This window comes from Mytilus californianus, unplaced genomic scaffold (assembly GCF_021869535.1).
Source record: "Mytilus californianus isolate M0D057914Y unplaced genomic scaffold, xbMytCali1.0.p SCAF_1, whole genome shotgun sequence".
NCBI classification, from domain to species: Eukaryota; Metazoa; Mollusca; class Bivalvia; order Mytilida; family Mytilidae; genus Mytilus; species Mytilus californianus.
In genome coordinates this window covers 20153161-20172082 of record NW_026262581.1, presented here as the reverse complement: position 1 = coordinate 20172082, position 18922 = coordinate 20153161, and the positions used below count along the sequence as shown (strand labels likewise).

At 31.8% G+C, this 18922-nt stretch overlaps 1 protein-coding gene and 1 long non-coding RNA gene across 5 annotated transcripts in view; both read left to right on the top strand.

Moving 5' to 3' along the window:
• LOC127713497 (baculoviral IAP repeat-containing protein 2-like) overlaps positions 1-17660 on the top strand; it is a 28861-nt gene extending 11201 nt beyond the window's left edge. Inside the window, exons 2-5 of one of the 2 annotated variants that reach the window (XM_052219793.1) lie at positions 13954-14135; positions 15053-15197; positions 15756-15929; positions 17049-17660. In XM_052219793.1, coding sequence (XP_052075753.1) covers positions 13954-14135; positions 15053-15197; positions 15756-15929; positions 17049-17248 — 701 coding nt within the window. In that variant the 3' untranslated portion in view covers positions 17249-17660. The remainder of the gene's footprint in view (positions 1-13953; positions 14136-15052; positions 15198-15755; positions 15930-17048) is intronic. The other variant, XM_052219802.1, reaches the window with a different exon arrangement.
• On the top strand, positions 3623-13108 carry LOC127715127 (uncharacterized). 3 transcript variants are annotated; one of them, XR_007988238.1, is made up of 3 exons: positions 3623-3713; positions 7922-8115; positions 12712-13108. It is a non-coding gene; the product is annotated as an uncharacterized LOC127715127 (long non-coding RNA). The 3 variants fall into 3 exon arrangements; XR_007988208.1 differs by lacking the exon at positions 3623-3713 and adding an exon at positions 4711-5261; XR_007988201.1 differs by lacking the exon at positions 3623-3713 and having other exon boundaries at positions 7324-8115.
• Positions 17661-18922: the final 1262 nt, after the last annotated feature.

The window sequence follows — 18922 nt, the reverse complement described above, 5'->3', positions numbered from 1 at the left end:
TCATTTGATAAAAGTTGCAATTTTATGAATTTTATGCAATTAGAAAAATCTAAATAATTCAATTATCCTTTAGATTATGCAACACAAAAAGTTTAATAGAACAAAAAAAAAAGACAAGTTTCCCCACAGACTTGTTTACATATATAACAGAAACTTTAATAAAAAAAATCAAAAACAAAAATCTTTAAAATTGTGCTAATTATATATGATAATATTAGTATGTATAGCTCTGATTAGTATGCTAATTTAAAATTGTGCTTGTAATTCAGTGCTGAATCAGAAATTAAATATTTGTTATGATTGTATGATATTTTTCTTTATTTTATTCAGTAAAATATGAAATATTCTGTAACCTATTGGTCATCTCTAATAAGAAACAAGAACAAAGACTTTATTCACAAAATATATCACATAAGTAAAAACTAGATATGGACAATGCCCCCCCCCCCCCCTTTCTGCTCTTCCATATATGCATGAGTATAGTTCCACATATTTTAGATTTGACAAACAGTGATGTTGGCATATAACTTGGAATTGTTTCGCTGTCTGTAAGACACAAATGATGCCCCCGCCTGACCATAGGAAATTATAAATTTAAAAGTATGTATTGTATGATCAGAGACTTTCTATATTATATAGTTAGTATAGACTGTCCTTGTTATGATGATGTAACTTTAGGAGAAAGCCGGACGAACCATGATCTCTTTATGCAGCTAGTACAAAAAAATGACATTTCATAAAAAGATGAGCTACTATAAAAAGAATTAAAAGCAATCGGAAAGACACCAAAAAAAACATCTTCTTTTAAAAAGTATTTCATGGCAGATTTTGACAATAAAATAACAAATATCCACTTATTGCAATACAAACAAAAAATAACTTATTTACATTGTTTACACATGTTCCCATTTCGCCTTAGTTAATTCTTTTTTACCTGAAAATTTGTACTAAGGCAAAATGGGATTAATTTTATATAAAGATTTTGACAGCTAAGGCGAAATGAGAATAAGCCTCTGGGACTTATGCATGTATATATCTCACAGGCACTTGTCTCAGGAAACAAAATCCTATATACTTTAATAAAAGTATATAGGAAAAAAATTCTGAGACAAATGCCTGTGATATATATGTCAGTCCCAGAATAATAAATATAATTGTATCTTAATCTTTGGAAAAATACGATTATTAAATTGTTAAATTCTTTTACGTTATAATTATATCAATGTATACTTTTTAAAGTTTTAAATTTTAAAGTTAAAATGAATATTCCGTTTTGATCTGAGGAAAAACTTTTAAAACTGTAATGACATGGTCAGTCAACTGATTTGTTGCATGGCTGATTACAGGTAATTAAAGCATGCAGTAATTTTCCATTACGACAGTGCGTGTACCCTGGGGTGTGTATAACGTATTTGAAATATCATAGTTTTCTAGAGAACATCCTGTCTATGTGTATTACAGATTGATGACATTACACAATTTTTTTTTCGTTAAATGTAGTTAAGTATCTGTGTCCATTCCCTATTGCAACACTACAATTCTTTCGAAGAAAAAAATGTTAAAATTAAAAAAAAAAATCATTTATATAAAATAAAGAAGAAAAAAGTAGCAAATAAACTTATGTAACTACGCATTGAGTAAACATAATTTCACTTTACATGTACAAACCCTTGAGAAAACGTATATATAGATGTGTTTAAAAAGGCCAATTCCCAGTGGATTTATTTCACACTAGGACCACAGGCACTTGTCTCAGAATTTTGTTTCCTATATACCTTAATACAGGGACTTTCTGTACTAACTTAGTATAGAAAGTCCCTGCTTAATATAACATTAAAAGTATATAGGAAATTTTTTTTCTGAGACAAGTGCCTGTGACTAGGAACTAAGGTAACTAGAACTAAGTTCATTGGAAAGGCTTTTTGTCTGATACATGTATACCTATAGATAATGTACATAATTAAGAACAGCTTCAAATATATGCCTATAAATTAACGGTACGTCTAAAAACCGCTCAGGACCTCCTGAGTGCAGACAGGACATAAAAAGTCACTCAGGACATGTATATATGTTTTAGTGAGCGTTGAGGGTAAACATTCGATAGATAATTTAATATTTGATCTTATAATTTTGGTTTTGATAAAATCAAACCAACATTAAAGAAGTTATTTGGGATACGTCATGCTTGACCGATGATCATATTCAATACCAATCATCATTTTGATTACGACGTTTGATCTTTAATAATTAGGACTGATTGGTGATGGTTATAAACACATACAAGTAAACTTTGCAAAAAAAAACAAAAAAAAAAACGTTTCCTTGGAAAAATTATAAAAATATATGAATATTGTTTTTACAAAAAAAGTTAAATAAATTTTTCGTTTTGCATGTAATAATTGAAGCCATTTAGAAATATAAGAAATCTTCACATAGTCGGGAAATTTTTAATTCAAGTTATTTCATTTGAAAACGTTAACAAATACAGATCTTATTCGATGTAAAATGTGGCGTCCTTGGAGATCAAAACCCCGTTTAAATAGGGTTTGTCTACTTTCGTCTATTGCCGAACATTCTATAATCAAGGATTTTTACAAATCCTTGCTATAATATAATGAATCGCGTCGCCAATATCACCACAATTACATAAAGTACAAATACAATCTTCTAAATATTTGGCATGCCATCTAACAATTACAATAGGAAATTTTGAGTCGAAACTGAAGTACCCAATCTACAAAAAGAATCACTATTTTTTGTAGTAGTAGGCGTTGAAAACTAAACTGTTTATAATTTTTTTTCTCCTTAATTAATTGAAACTCCTGAAATAATTTAACATTATCTATAGACAGCTTACATATGCAAATCTTTTTAGAAGTATGTGAGTGTATAGTAATAATTTGTTCATTAACCCCCCTTTTTCCTTCTATAAAATTACATTGTAATCGATTTTATTTCCAAATTTGTGTTTGCTAGGATTGACACTTAGAACGTACAACAAAAAGTAACAAGTAAAAAGTCACGATTCAGTTTTGGGATATATTTTTTTTTGAATAAACTTAATTTTAAAAACGTTTCAGTATTTTTCTGAAACATTTTTAAAAGTAAACGGACTTGTAAACAAAATTTATTTTTGAATATTAATATGAACAATGATTGTTAAGAAAACAATCTGCCAAAGTGGTTTGGTAATTAACTGAAGTCATGCTGTCAAAAATGTCTCCTTTTTATAAGTTATTGATAAAAAAAAAACTATTTGAAGGCGAATTAATCATTTCCTCAACTAAATACATTTATCTATAAATAAAGTCAATTCGTCAAGAACTTTCTCTCAAATATTTAAACAATTGTAAAATAATTAATTTAAACCTTTGTCCTGCGACTTTCTGTCCGTTTACCAATACTTATTCCTTGTTAAGTTTTTTCATATCCATTTACAAATACTTATAACGTGATAATTAATTTTTTCCGGATGCTTTTTATCCTATTTTCATATCAAACAACCATGTTACCCGTAGAACGGAGTGAAGTACAAATTTAGGAATTTAGTACTTAAAATTTTCAACAACAAAATTTTACACTTTCATTTACCTGGATTTTTTTCTACGCTTCGAAGCCGCCACCCTGTATCAAAGTTATCCAACACCTCGCATGGCGTATTCACGATGTGGAGGGATTGACAATATACAATCAAAGTTAGCAATATACAGCAAGTAAGTAATTGGGTGTTGAATGCCAGTAGATCTGAATTTGTAAATTTTTAAATTGAATTTAACCTTTTTAGAACGTGTATTGTTGAATTGTTCAATAAAATTACACACATAATCTGGGCTGATATGCATAAAACCACTTTAAGTTCAAGGTATCAATAAAACTGGGTCTGCATGAAAAAATGACTTATCACATAATACCAGAACCTATGTTTAGCCTACTGTTACACGATAAGAAAATATAGCTGTAGGCCTAGTTGAAAATCTTTACAAATTATTTATTCTTTTAATTTCTGTTTGACTGTCTGGGTGCTTCTTATGTGTTTTAAATGCTATAGTCAAGTTTTATAGACTGTTGTACATCATTAGGTCGTTTTTAAGTTTTTGCCATGGCGTTTGTCAGTATTTCTTCGACTTATAAGTTGTATCAAGGATTTGTATAGTGAGATTGGTTTTATATAATCTGCATCTCTTGTGCTGTACTCTAAAATGTATATTACAATTGCTGCATCTTTACACATTCATCAATACACCAAAAAATATGAATAAAGCTTTCGTATATATATAAATAAGGAGATGTGGTACGATTGGTAATGAAACAACTATCCGCCAGTTCAATTCAAAAACCTGATATAAGCAAATGTGACTTACTTACTTACTTTAGTCAGAGAGATCTTGAATCTGAATTCAAGGATACGAAGTGGGAATGGTTTAGAGGTGGATTAAGGTGAGGGCATGGGGGCCCGCCCCTTTTTTGGAAAAAAAATTGGTTGATTATTTAGAGAATCACCGAAGCGGGCCCCCTCTTTATACATGACAGTTAGTGCCTCCTAATGACATTTTTTGGATCCGCAACTGGTGAGGACTTCATAAAAAAATATTGAGTAAGTTTTTGTTTTGTGATAAATAATGTATTTAGACAGAAATAGGATAAAATAAACTACAGAAAGCGTAAGTCCACATAACAGGGTATGGATGGGGGTTAACAGAAAGAGAATAACGGGCAAACAATAAAGATGAAAGAATAATGAAATGCTAAAATATGAGGAAAGAGAGTAATGAGCAAAAAGTGTAAGTTTGTAGAAATATAGCAACAAAAAAAAAGAAAGAACACAGAAAAAGAAGACCCACCCCCACCAAGATCCTGACTTCAACTTTAACGCTGCCGGGATATTTTTTAGACAAAGTGCACGTATAAGTAGTCAGCCGAAACCACTTTTTAAGCGTTTTGCATCCATACGTTTTTTTTTCGGGATACTGACTGCATAGTAAACTATCAATGTACTAGTTAATGTTCTCGAGGGATGACCCTATTACAGAGACATATATACACATATGTGTAAATATGTCTCTGCCCTATTACGTGTCAGTAACCTCCTCGACACGGTTCATTTTTACGGCGGCTCAGTTTTGTCTTAAGAATAAACATAATTGATAAGTTTCTTTCCCCTGCATTTCTCGATCGCACTTGTAAATAGCACATTGGTCTCAAGACATTGGTTACAACACTTGCCGTCAGTACTCAAAATTGGAAAAATATTAAATAAGAAGGTATAGAAAATTAAATTAATGCACACACACTATTATCAACCACAGACATGATGTTTTTCTCAATTTGTCTAAATCGTTATTCCGCAATACAACGAGGGTGAAAACCCACCACTTTCTGTGAGATTCTGACAACGTTTTTTTAGGTGTTTATAAAATCTTAATCATGTTTTGGTTAGTGTATTGCTATAAATATTTCTTTTTAATTGTTTCAAAAGGAAATGGGATTCTGACAACGTTTTTTTTTTATATGTTGAATAATTCGTAAGCATGTTTTGGATAGTGTATTGCTATAAATATTTTTTTTCATTGTTTATGAATAAAGTGAGATTCTGACACACATGAGATCAAAGGAGCCAAGCTGTTAAAAACAATTATCTTTCATGTTTTTTATTTAAAATCTTCAAAGTTTTACTCATACCAAGCTAAATACATGCAGTATTTACATTTAAAGCAAGTTAAAACAACCATGACAACAATCGGGAAATCATAAAAAGGCAATTAAATCACAAGTTGAAAAAGGGACAAAAGCGATGTATGAGATACTAAAAAGGGGGAAATTTCATAGCCTATCAGTTTCTTGTCAGTTAGATCTTTTTGATAGAGTAGTCAAACCTATTCTGTTATATGGATCAGAAATATGGGGATTCAGTAACTGTGATATTATCGAAAAGGTTCATCTAAAATTTTGTAAGTTGCTCCTAAATCTGAAATCTTCCACTCCCAACTGTATGATATACGGTGAGCTAGGACGTTTTCCACTTGCTATTGATGTAAAATTAAGGATGATATCCTACTGGTCTAAATTAATTATGGGAAAGCAGTCAAAGTATTCTTGTATTATTTATAAGCTACTGTACCACTTGTATTGTACTAAAAACATAGATTTTAGATGGTTAATATGTGTTAAAAATATATTTGATGAATGTGGATTTTCTTATATCTGGAACACACAGCTCTTTTTAAATGATGTATGGTTGAAATATAATATCAAAGTAAGATTGTGTGATCAATTCAAACAAACATGGAACGAGACTATTCAAAACTGTTCCAAAGCCTTGAATTATCGTATTTTTAAAAATTTATTGTGTTTTGAAGAATATTTTAATATTTTAGACGAAAAAGATTTTTTAACATTATGTAAATTTAGAATATGTAACCATAAACTTCCAGTCGAACTTGGAAGATGGTACAATATAGAAAGGGAAAAAAGAAAGTGTAATTTATGTAAGCTAGATATTGGAGATGAATTCCATTACATTATTAATTGCTCACATTTTAGAGAAGAGAGAAATAAATTTATAAATCGAAATTTTAGTATAAGGCCAAATATTATATTATTTACTGAAATTATGTCGTCTACAAATAGGACAGATCTCATAAATTTATGTAAGTTTATACGAATTTTAAACAAGCGAGTGTGTCCTCCTGAATAATTTCTTTTTGTCTTTGTTGTTGTTGTATATATTGTATATTTATGTTTATGTATCTAATGTATTGTATTACATGCATGTCTTCTCTGTACCTATGTATTTGGTGATGAGAATAAAGAAAGATATATATATATATATAATCATGATTTTTAAACACCCAACAATAACATCATATTAGGCTGTGTATAAATACCAATTAACAGTAATCATACATAATTAACATTTAATAATTAATCATCAAATCAATTTAAAACAATATTTCATTTAAAAATTCCCGAATTTTTATTTATGAAAATAAAAATATTTTACAAAACATCTAAAAATTTATCAGGTTTTTTTATTTATGAAAATAAAAATATTTTACAAAACATCTAAAAATTTATCAGGTTTTCTTGGGAAAAATTTGGTTGATTATATAGGGATCACTGAAGCATGACTGGAGCCGGCCCTCCCTTATGAAAAGTTCTGGATCTGCCACTGTATATTCATAAAATAAACCCAACAAATTATCCAAAAGATGAATAATACTTAATACTTACGACTAAGATTGATTATAAGTATACTTGAGTCGGTTTTACAAAAACAAAAACTTACAATTTATCGTAAGTATACTGTATTGTAAATGACTTAATTACTATCAATATTATTTGTAAGTTTTTTTGTGAAACTGACTGCTGAATTGTTTTTCCATGCTTATGGTACATCTAAGTCGTATGCTTTTTTTTAAAACCACCTCCAGGGTATAATGTCTGCTCGCCCATAGAATCTGTTTGTAGATATAGGGAGATGTGGTATGAGTGCCAATGAGACAACTCTCCATCCAAGTCACACAATTTATAAAAGTAAACCATTATAGGTCAAGGTATGGTCTTCAACACAGAGCCTAGTTTTTATCAAAAATGAAATATATTGATATTAATAGTATACAGGTTAAATAATTTATTCATACATTTTTAATTGACTGACTAGAATTATCATGATTATTGAGGAATTTAAACCATTCCTATTTTTAAAAAGGGACAAAAATAAAATTTATATATAATAACAGGGTGATACAAATGAGAAAAACTCAAGAAATTGTTTTCAATTAAGATAAATACATGGTTTTCAGTTGTTTTTTAAAGCAGAGGCAGATTTAGTTTAAAGTTGGAAAAAATTGTTTGTACCAACAAAAATAAATACACAAAGTTAATCCAGAATTATGTGTTTATCATTTTTTTTTATGTTTAGGTTGCCAGCAAGATGAAAAGAACAATGCAGTTCAAAAGTCAAAATGTGGATAAGCTGCGGTACAAGGTCCTACTTTTGCAGATTTTCATATTTTGCATGAATGAATTTGAAGTTTATATCATGGAGGGCAGAGAAAGAAAAGAAACACTTCAGTTTTCCTGCTTCTGAAGGATAAATGTAAAACATCTTGTTTGGTAAGTTTTATGCTCTGTTATGATAGTGTTTGTGCATCCATCTGTCTTTCTCTAAATTGTATTCACTTAAAGTTTATGGTTACAGTTCACCATGAACTTCAGTTAGTAACTTGTGGTTTTACATGTATATACTCAAAATTTAGTACTTTAAAATGTTCATGTATTTTTGTCGAGCCTGCAACTTTTGTCGCAGAAAGCTCGACATAGGAATAGTGATCCGGTGGCGGCTACGGTGGTGGCGTTAGCACGGGGGAGTCTCTTCCTATATTAAGGTATATACATATGTGCCGCTGGAATGGGTCCCTTTTTTGATGCATCAAATATATCAATGGGGTGCAATTTTACCGAGGAAATATATCAATGGGTCATAATTTTTCAGTTTGTTGTGCAACGATCTTCACTTAATGGGATATTATTTCGCTGTGAAATATATGTATAGGTAGGGATTTCACAATTATTCAATATATGAATGGGGGGAGTTTTTTAAATTCCAGCTGCACAACTGTACCCAAAATCCCATGTTGAGACCCCCCCGTGGGCTTTAGCTAACTTCCTAAAAGCTTAATATTTTAGAAGGTGGAAGACCTGGATGCTTCATACTTTGTATATAGATGCCTCATGATACGAATTCTGTCTGAAACATGTCCATTGTCCTTGACCTCATTTTCATGGTTCAGTGACTACTTGAAAAAAAAGTTCAGATTTTTTGTAATGTTAATTTCTCTCATATTATGAGTAATAGGATAACTATATTTGGTATGTGCGTACCTTGCAAGGTCCTCATGCTCGTCAGAGAGTTTTCACTTGACCTAGACCTCATTTCATAGATCAGTGAACAAGAACTTAGTCTTAGATGCATGATTTTTTTTATTAGTTGTTAGTGGCTTTGTACTAGCTATCAGTAACTGTGAGTACTCTCAGATCTGTACTTAGTGTCTTTTTGTTGTTTGGATGTATAATTCCCCGGCCACGTCCACTTGTATTTGTAGTATTTGTATTTTTATCCATCTGATGAGTTAAGCCTCTTTCAACTGATTTTTATACAACCGCAAATTTTTGCGGTCGTATATTGGTATGACGTCGGCGTCGTCGTCGTCGTCCGAAAACACATTGGTTTTTGCACTCTAACTTTAGTTTAAGTGAATGGATCTCTATGAAATTTTACCATAAGGTTCAATACCACAAAAGAAAGGTTGGGATTGATTTTGGGGGTTATGGTACCAACAGTTAAGGAATTAGGGGCCAAAAATAAGCATTTTTGTAACTTCCAGACATAACTTGTGTGTTAGTGTATGGATCTCTCTGACATTGTACCACAAGGTTCCATATCACAAAGGGAATGCTGGGATTGATTTTGGGGGGGTAATTGCCTCAAAATTTTAGGAATTAGGGGCCAAAAAAGGGGCAAAAAACAAGCATTTTTCTAGTTTCATGACAATAACTTGTGTAAGTGTATGGATGTTTCTGAAATTGTACTACAAGGTTCCATATCACAAAGAGAAAGCTGGAATTGAGTTTGGGGGTAATTGCCCAAAACGTTTAGGAAAAAGGGGCCAAAAATAAGCATTTTTCTAGTTTCCAGACAATAACTTGTGTTCAAGTGTATGGATCTCTCTGAAATTGTACTGCAAGGTACCATACCACTAAGGGAAGGCTGGGATTGATTTTGGGGGTAATTGCCTCAAAATTTTAGGAATTAGGGGCCAAAAAGGGGCAAAAAACAAGCATTTTCTAGTTTCAGGACAATAACTTGTGTGTAAGTGTATGGATTTTTATGAAATTGTACTACAAGGTTCCATATCACAAAGGGAAAGCTGGGTTTGAGTTTGGGGGTAATTGCCGTAAATGTTTAGGAATTTGGGGCCAAAAAGGGATAAAAAAACAAGCATTTTTCTGAAATTGTACTGCAAGGTACCATACCACAAAGGGAAAGCTGTTATTAAGTTTTGGGGTGATGAATCATAAGGGGTTCAAAAAATTTGGGGGGGGGGGGATTTTTTTTCCATTTTTTTTCTTTAAAATTTTCCATTTTAAATTGGTTATTTCTGATTTATATATAAAAGCAAATAATAATGATATGGTTTGAATAGGTAAATTAAAATTTTTTAAGTTCTTCAGTGGTTGTCGTTTGTTTATGTGTTACATATTTGTTTTTCGTTCATTTTTTGTACATAGATTAGGCCGTTAGTTTTTCGTTTGAATTGTTTTACATTTCATTTCGGGGCCTTTTATAGCTGACTGTGCGGTATGGGCTTTGCTCATTGTTGAAGGCCGTACGGTGACCTATAGTTGTTAATTTCTGTGTCATTTGGTCTCTTGTGGAGAGTTGTTGTCTCATTGGCAATCATACCACATCTTCTTTTTTATATTTAAGGTTAAGTTTTGGTGGTCAAGTCCATATCTCAGATACTATAAGCAATAGGTCTAGTATATTCGATGTATGGAAGGACTGTAAGGTGTACATGACCAACTGGCAGGTGTCATCTGACGTTGACCTCATTTTCATGGTTCAATGGTTATAGTTAAGTTTTTGTGTTTTGGTCTGTTTTTCTTATACTGTATGCAATAGGTCTACTATATTTGGTGTATGGAATGATTGTAAGGTGTACTTGTCTAGCTGGTAGGTATCATCTGACCATGACTTCATTTTTATGGTTCAGTAGTCAAAGTTAAATTTTTGAGTTTTGGTCTTTTTTTCTAATACTAAATGCAATAGGTCAACTATATTTGGTGTATGGAAACATTTTATGATGTACATGTCAGTCCCGCAGGTTTAATTTGACCTTGACCTTATTTTCACGGTTCATTGCTCAGTGTTAAGTTTTTGTGTTTTGGTCTGTTTTTCTTAATCTATAAGCAATAGGTCAACTATATGTGTTGTATAGAAGGATTGTAAGCTGTACATGTCTGCCTGGCATGGTTCATCTGATCTTCACCTCATTTCCATGGTTCATTTGTCAATGTTTAGTTTTCTTAATAAAGTCTGCTTCTTAGAAACTATAAGCAATACCGGTAGGTCAACTGTATTTAGTAATTTGAATGATTGTAAGGTGTACATATATTTCTTGTCAGGTTTATATGACCTTGAATTCATTTTCTTGGATCATGTTGAGTTTATGTGATAGTTGTAGTAAAGCTTTATAGTTAGGACTATCAACATGATATCAATGATTAGTAAAGAAGGCGCAACATTTCAGCGTGTGCACTCTTGTGTATACATTAAACACCACATTTACTGTTTTTACCCTGATTTTATGGATCACTGAACATAGAAATGTCAAGGTGAAATTATAGTACATTCTTAGGTTAAAGTTTTAGGTTAAGGTACATAGCTTACCATGAAGTTGAATTTCATACACATGTTCATTATGTGGTGAACTTTTAAATTCAGTGCCAAACTTAGATTTTGAGCCTGATTACATGATTGACTAGACATTGACACATGCTAGTGTTTGCCAGGCATTGTCTCCTGTACTAGGAATTTTTCCTGTACTAAGAACTTTAATAGTACTTGCTGAGTATGGAGTTTTTGTGAAAGTTTAATATAAGTGAGATTTTTGCATGACATCCTGTCAAAACAAGGAATTATTTAAATCTGGAATAATTATGACTTCTGGAAAATTGATTAGAAATGTATGATGAAAACTAACCCAACTAAATAGGGTTAGCCATGGCTAAGGTTAATTTTAATTTCACTATCATTTCAGTATGAACTAACTAACCCCCCTTAGCCATGCGTGCATGGCTAACCCTATTTAGTTGGGTTAGTTTTCATCATAAATTACTCATCAATTTTCCAGAATTCAAAATTATTCCAGATCCAAATAATTCCTTGTTTCAACTGCTTGTTGATCATGTTTATACATGTCTTAACATTAATATCTGACACATTGGTGTTTTGTGAACTTGGAAATAAGTTATTTGATAGAATAATAATGTTTTGAGATTATCAAAATAAAAAATATCCCATTTTTACTACATCATGTACATTGTGTATTAATGATTAGGTATATAAAAAAGAAGATTTAGGATATATGTATAACCATATATAAAAATGAGACAGCAACCGAACAACACAAAAATAAGAAAAAAAAAATAATATAATTTTTTGTATCAATGTTATAATTTCCAACATGTCCAAAGAGTTCAATGTATTTTCTAATTGAAATAAAACACAAGTGGAACTCTTTCAGAACTTCAGAAGCTTAAAGAAGTGCTGTTTCTATTGTTGGCTTTCTGTATAATATATTGCAAATTCTTGTGAAAAATGGAATTTTATTGTAATTGCCTAAAGTTTTAACATTGATCTATATATATATAACTGGGGAAAATACCCAAATGTTATAAAGAAGAATACATAAATTGATTGTTATATAATATTAAAATAGGAAGATGTGGTATATTGCTAATTTGACAACTCTCCATCAGAGACCAAAGGATGTAGGAGGTTAGCAACTGATGACACTGGACAACCTTCAACAATCAGTAAAATCCATACCGCATAGTTATTTTTATTGAAAATCATATGTTCTTGCTACATGTATGCAAACAATTTTTTATTATCCATAACTTCGGATTTTATTGGTTCTTTTTCAGAAGGATTGAAATTCATCACTGAGAATAAAAGGAGAAAACACAGAAACAAGACCAAAATAAATTCAAAGACAAAAGTCAGATCAGTTATTATTTTCATCACTCAGCCAATGAATTGGAAGTTCTATGAAATATTTAAAGATATTAAAACCACAATAATGACAATGTTCTGTGCTGAATGGCAAAAAAGTGGACTATACATTACGATCACACAATGCTGGATGATAAGAAACTATTAATTTTTTGGGTGGAGGGATATCCTGAAAAAAAATAGATTTATGTAAAAAGCTACTAGTATGTTAAGCCTATTAATAGAGTTTTCATTGATTTCAAATGGGAAAAAATTGTGTTTCAAAAAAGTATTCTAGAATTCATAAATAAACATATATTGATACTTACATTATCTGCTTTGTTGTTTAAAAGTTTAGTTTTGAACAGTTATAGAACAATATAATTGCATTAACATTACCAAGGAAAAAAAAGATATTCAACTAAAAAGATTCATCTTAAAACAATTTACTACCAAACATAATTCATTGTAACATACACATTTATTTACTGTATATTTATAATTTGAATCATAGGATTTTATTTTGTCCCATGGGATATTAAAAATCCCATGGGATAATTATAGTCCCATGGGATAATTATAGTCCCATGGGACAACAAATATCCCATGGGACTACAATTATCCCATGGGACCCCAAAAAATCCTATGGGATTTAACCAAAATCCCATGGGATAATGGTCAATCCCATGGGATTTGCCCTATCCCATGGGATATTGAAAATCCCATGTTTTTCTAAATCAAATTACAAAATAGATATAATAATAACAGCAGAAAAGCAATGAATTTATTGAATCCCATGTAATTCCGCACATTTTGGTTATATACACGACACTGTAGCTCTAAGGAGAGGCGGCGGCGGATTTGCAAATGAGTGTTTTGCAAATTAAAAGTGTCCAGTGTTCTATGTTTAACACCGCTTCTATAGAGATCTATAGCGGTACATACATTTTGTCGTAAATAATTGCAATGAGGGAGATTTTGTGCAAGCGACCGATCATTACAGTTCATATGTTTTATATGAAAGAGGTCAGTCTACTTGATATCTTATAAGAGATCGGGACATAGAAATAATAAAATCGTATGTCATTCGTTAAAAATTGTCATGGATGACATTGATAATTAGCAGATGTATGTTATATTAAATTATTTTCTAATTGCACAATTTCTATTACTAGGTATAGAAGATCACTGTAGATGTTTCTTTTGTGGAGGTGGTCTTCGTAGATGGGAAGTTGGGGATTTGCCATGGACAGAGCATGCGCGTTGGTATCCAAAATGCTCATTCGTCATACAGTGCATGGGGGAAAAGTTTATAGAAGATGTACAACAAGGAAAGGATCCTGAAAATATTCCAAATGTAAGACTAAGTACTGTTATGCTAAATTGTCTATCAAAACAAATATTGATATTGATCACATTTTTATGCCCCCCGCCGTTGCGGAGGGGGCTTTAAGTTTAACCCGTGTCCGTCTGTACGTCCGTCCGTACGTCCCGAAATTGGCTTCCGTTCTCAAAAAATGTTATGAAACTTATACACAATGCTTAATATTTAAAACACAGTTCAAGTTTGAATTTTGGTGTCGGAACTTTTACTGTTCTAGAGTTATGCTCCTTTACAAATGGAAACATTGCTGAATTTTTCGTTTCCGTACTCTAAGTTCAATTTGCCTTAACCAAGTGTTATGAACCTTATACACAATGCTTACTACCACAAAACACAGATCAAGTGTGAATTTGGGTGGCGTCACTTTCACATTTCTAAGGTTGTGCCCTTTACAAATGGAAAAATTGCTGAATTTTTCATTTCCGTTCTCTAACTTAAGTTTGCCTCAACCAAATGTTATGAATCTTATACACAATGTTTATTACCACAAAACACAGATCAAATTGAATTTTGGTGGCGTCACTTTTCGTGTTCTAGAGTTATGCCCTTTTCAAATGGAAAAATTGCTGAAATATTTGTTTCCGTTCTCTAACTTAAGTTTGCCTCAACCAAATGTTATGAAAGTTATACACAATGTTTATTACCACAAAACTCAGATCAAGTACAAATTTAGGTAGCGTCACTTTTACCTTCTTGAGTTATGTCCCTTTATAACTGTATATATAAGCGGGGACATCATCTGATGGGACACATTCCCCATTTATGATGGAATTAAATTGCCTGACTTTTGAACTTCGTGAATGATGGACTAGTGTAGACTTAACATCCAAGAAATCCAATAAATAATATTGCTCGAAAATTTAAATTTTGAATTATATTTGATATTACAGAGCACACATGAGGAACAGAAGATGGAGTCAAAAGGTTTAATTGGTTTCACCAATAACCCAGCAGTGCAAACAATTCTACAATTTGGATATGAACCAAATGTAGTCAAATCAGCTTATACGAGCTTACAATCAATTGGAATTCAAGGTAATATAAGTAGAAATGTTAAGTTAGGGAGCTACCATATGATTTTTATGGGGGGGTTTCTAGGATGAAAAATTTTGTTCTGCATTTTTTTTAGTTGTAAACTCTGTCTTGCCTTTTTATTTTTCACTCTGTTCCGTCCTGCCTTTTTTTTTATTAATTTATCCTGACTTTTTTTACATAATTTGTCATCCTGCCTTCTTTTTTTGCCAAGTTGCTTATCCTGCCTTTTTTTACTCAAAACTCCTGTCCTGCCTTTTTTATCCTACCCCCACCCCCCCACCCCCGAGAAAAATCAAATGGTAGCTCCCTTAATGCAGATGAATGGAACAATAAATTGTTCAGAGGAAGATTGAGTCATATAGAACATTCAAATATGCAGTAAAAAATCTATTTAAAAGATAAATCTAACATGTATCTTTGTAGCATATTTAAATGAACTAACAAGCGGTCGTGTAATGTTCTTGTCTTGTGATACTGCAATATACAAAAATATATCAGATTGCAATGTTATTTTCCCATATGCATATGTATATAAATATTTTATGATGTTTCTTTCAGATATAACAGCTAGTTTGTTGTTTGAAACAATTGACCAAAAAGAAGAAAGAGAACACAATAAATCGGCTTGTAGCCTACCGGTTAAAAGTAGCTCTCCATCAGCACAAAAAGTCAAAAATGACATTCACAATACACGTAAAAAAGAACAGGAACATTTTGACCCAAACATTGAATGTAAGTGTATTTCATTTTACTCTTGAAGAAAAACTATATAACACACCAATTTCGAGTTTGTCTTCCATGGACCGAAATAATACATATCCTGTAGGTTGCAATTCTGTAAATACAGACATTACAATTTCCCGTGCATAGGAACTCCTTTTACGGCTAAAACTGTACCACTTTAATAGGAAGTTTCGTAAAAATTTATATCCTAAAATGGAAAGCTCATATGCACTACTATTTTTTCAAAGGTCAAAATATAGGGCTGTGCGGCATATTTTTAACATTTATATGCCCCGAACTTCTAAGACTTTAAACTTGTACTAAAATTCTGTTTTTTCACTCCCTTCACTTTGGGTCTTCCACAGATTTCAATTTGGCCGCTATTCATGTGTATTTATACTGGTGACATCTCCAAGTTACGTCTCTACGAGATGAAACATAGAGATCATATCTGGGAACCAGTATGTAAACAAAACAAAATATCTATGACTATTATATATCTCCCCAAAAGAGGCGTGGTTTGTGAAACAGCTGTATTTACAAAGTGCAACCTGCAGTGCATGAACATAAAATCAGAGAAAAAAACACATGTCTTAATTAACCCAAAAAAATATTGCTTTGCTATTAGGCCAATCTGCGCAATTTGAGGTTACTCGTAGAAATGTCATGAAAATAGAAAATTTGGTTGGAAGAAATGATATAACGCTATCATTGTTTAACATACAAAAGCATCGTTTTTGGTAAAGTTAAAGTATATCCAGGAAATGTTTTCTTCCAAAGTACATGAAAGTTGCACTCCGTTTTCTCCCGTTTTATTTAGGGCCATGCCTCTAAATTTAAATTTAAAAGTTTGTAAACTTTGTCTTTTCTCCTACTATCCTTTTGCCGCATAGACAAATATATAACCCTATAGATCTATATTTTACTTGTTTATATCGGTGCATCTTTTCCCAGTGTGTAAAGCTTATGTAACATTTATTAGTATACTAAATATATCAATAAAATAGTTTGCTATTATTCAACCATTTTTTAAATCTAAAATTAGAATCAAGACTGAAGTGAGATTTATTACACTACTTTATTGGTATTCTTTATGTAATGAACTTGGTATCTTTTTGTTCTTTGTAGTATCAATAAAAAGTCTTGAAGAAGAAAATAGGAACTTAAAAGACCAACAAACTTGCAAAATATGTCTAGATGAACCAGTGTCGATCGTTTTCTTGCCATGTGGGCACATGGCAGCGTGTGCAAACTGTGCCCCTGCGCTAAGACGTTGTCCGATCTGCAGAGCTTTCATTAAAGGAACTGTTAAAGCAATCATAAGTTAAGAAGTTTGCCCTGTAGAAGGATTATCATAGAAGCCCAATGGATGTTGCAATAGTTTAACAAACACCCATGAAGCAATATATTCACAAATAAATGAAGTGATTTTTAATTTGTCTAGCATACTCCAAAGAAACAATTTACTAAAGCTTGTGAAGAATATCGATCAGTGTGATCTTTGACTTTATATGAACTTTTGAAACTTCAGTATATTGAGATGTTTAGTTTCTGAAACTTTGACCAATTGACCTTTTGCGCTGAAAAGGGATGATATATGATATGATTGATTTATACAAGTATTCCGAAAAGCACTTATATATATAAGCTATAAAGTGACTGTATATGGTATATCGCAATTATATCTGCAGTTCCTCGTTTTTTGTGATACTTGACCATAATAAAACAATTTTGCGATAACTTGGAATTTTTATGCATCACAGGTGAAACAAAATGCGGTAATTTTACGTCGATTTTGTATATTTAAAGAAAAAAAGTGAGATGTTGGGATGTTGGGATACGTCAATGAGACAGATGTCCATGGAAACCAAAAAAGTTCAATATTTTCTTCAACAACAATCAGTTGTCAATATAATAAGCAAAGGTCTAACTCGTCCCTAGGCAAAACAAATGGTTAATAAATAGAACAAAGACAATTATGATCGGACTTAATTACCCAATGCCCCCTTACCGACCCCCACCTCCACACACACGCGATTTAAAAAAAACCCCAAAAATGAGTTAAACTAAAGAAAAAACCCAAAACTCTTAGATATGGCAAGAGACGGAACACCTTACGAGGTTCTTGCAGACTCATAAACACGTGAAGGGGTTTAATTGTTTTGAGATTCCAACCATCTAAAGCACTCCTGTATCTACCAGTTATATTAAAAATCCGATAATTTTCTATACAATATACATTTTTGAACAGTCTATATGTACGTTATTTATTTTTATCATTTGACATAACTTTGTCATAGTACCATTCTTCCTTAAATTTTTCAAAAGATACATTTTCAATATTCTTAATTTACACCTTGTACCAACCCTCCAAATCACCCAATCAAACACATGAAAAACTTGTGATTAAATTAGCAAACTAATGATCTTCAAAACTACAAAAAAAAATCGGTTACAATGTATCCCCTGTGTAAATTATGCACATTCCCTTTGTCAAATTTTGACATGTTTTTATACGACCGCAAAAAATCATGTCGTCGTCGTCCGAAGACACATTTGGTTTCCGGACAATAACTTTAGTTTAAGTGAAGGGATCCCTATGAAATTTTACCAGAAGGTTCAATACCACAAAAGAAAAGTTGGGATTGATTTTGGGGGTTATGGTACCCACAGTTTAGGAATGAGGGGCAAAAAAGGGGCCAAAGACAAGCATTTTTCTAGTTTCCAGACAATAACTTGTGTTTAAGTGTATGGATCTCTCTGAAATTGTACTACAAGGTTTCATACCACAAAGGGAATGCTGGGATTGAGTTTTAGGGGTAATTGCCCTAAACGTTTAGAAATTAGGGGCAAAAAAGGGGCCAAAAACAAGCATTTTTCTAGTTTCCAGACAATAACTTGTGTTAAAGTTTATGGAACTCTCTGAAATTGTACATTTTTCCTGAAAAGAAAACAATCTTCAACATTTCAAAAAACATTTGGAAGGGGAGGGGGGGGGGGGT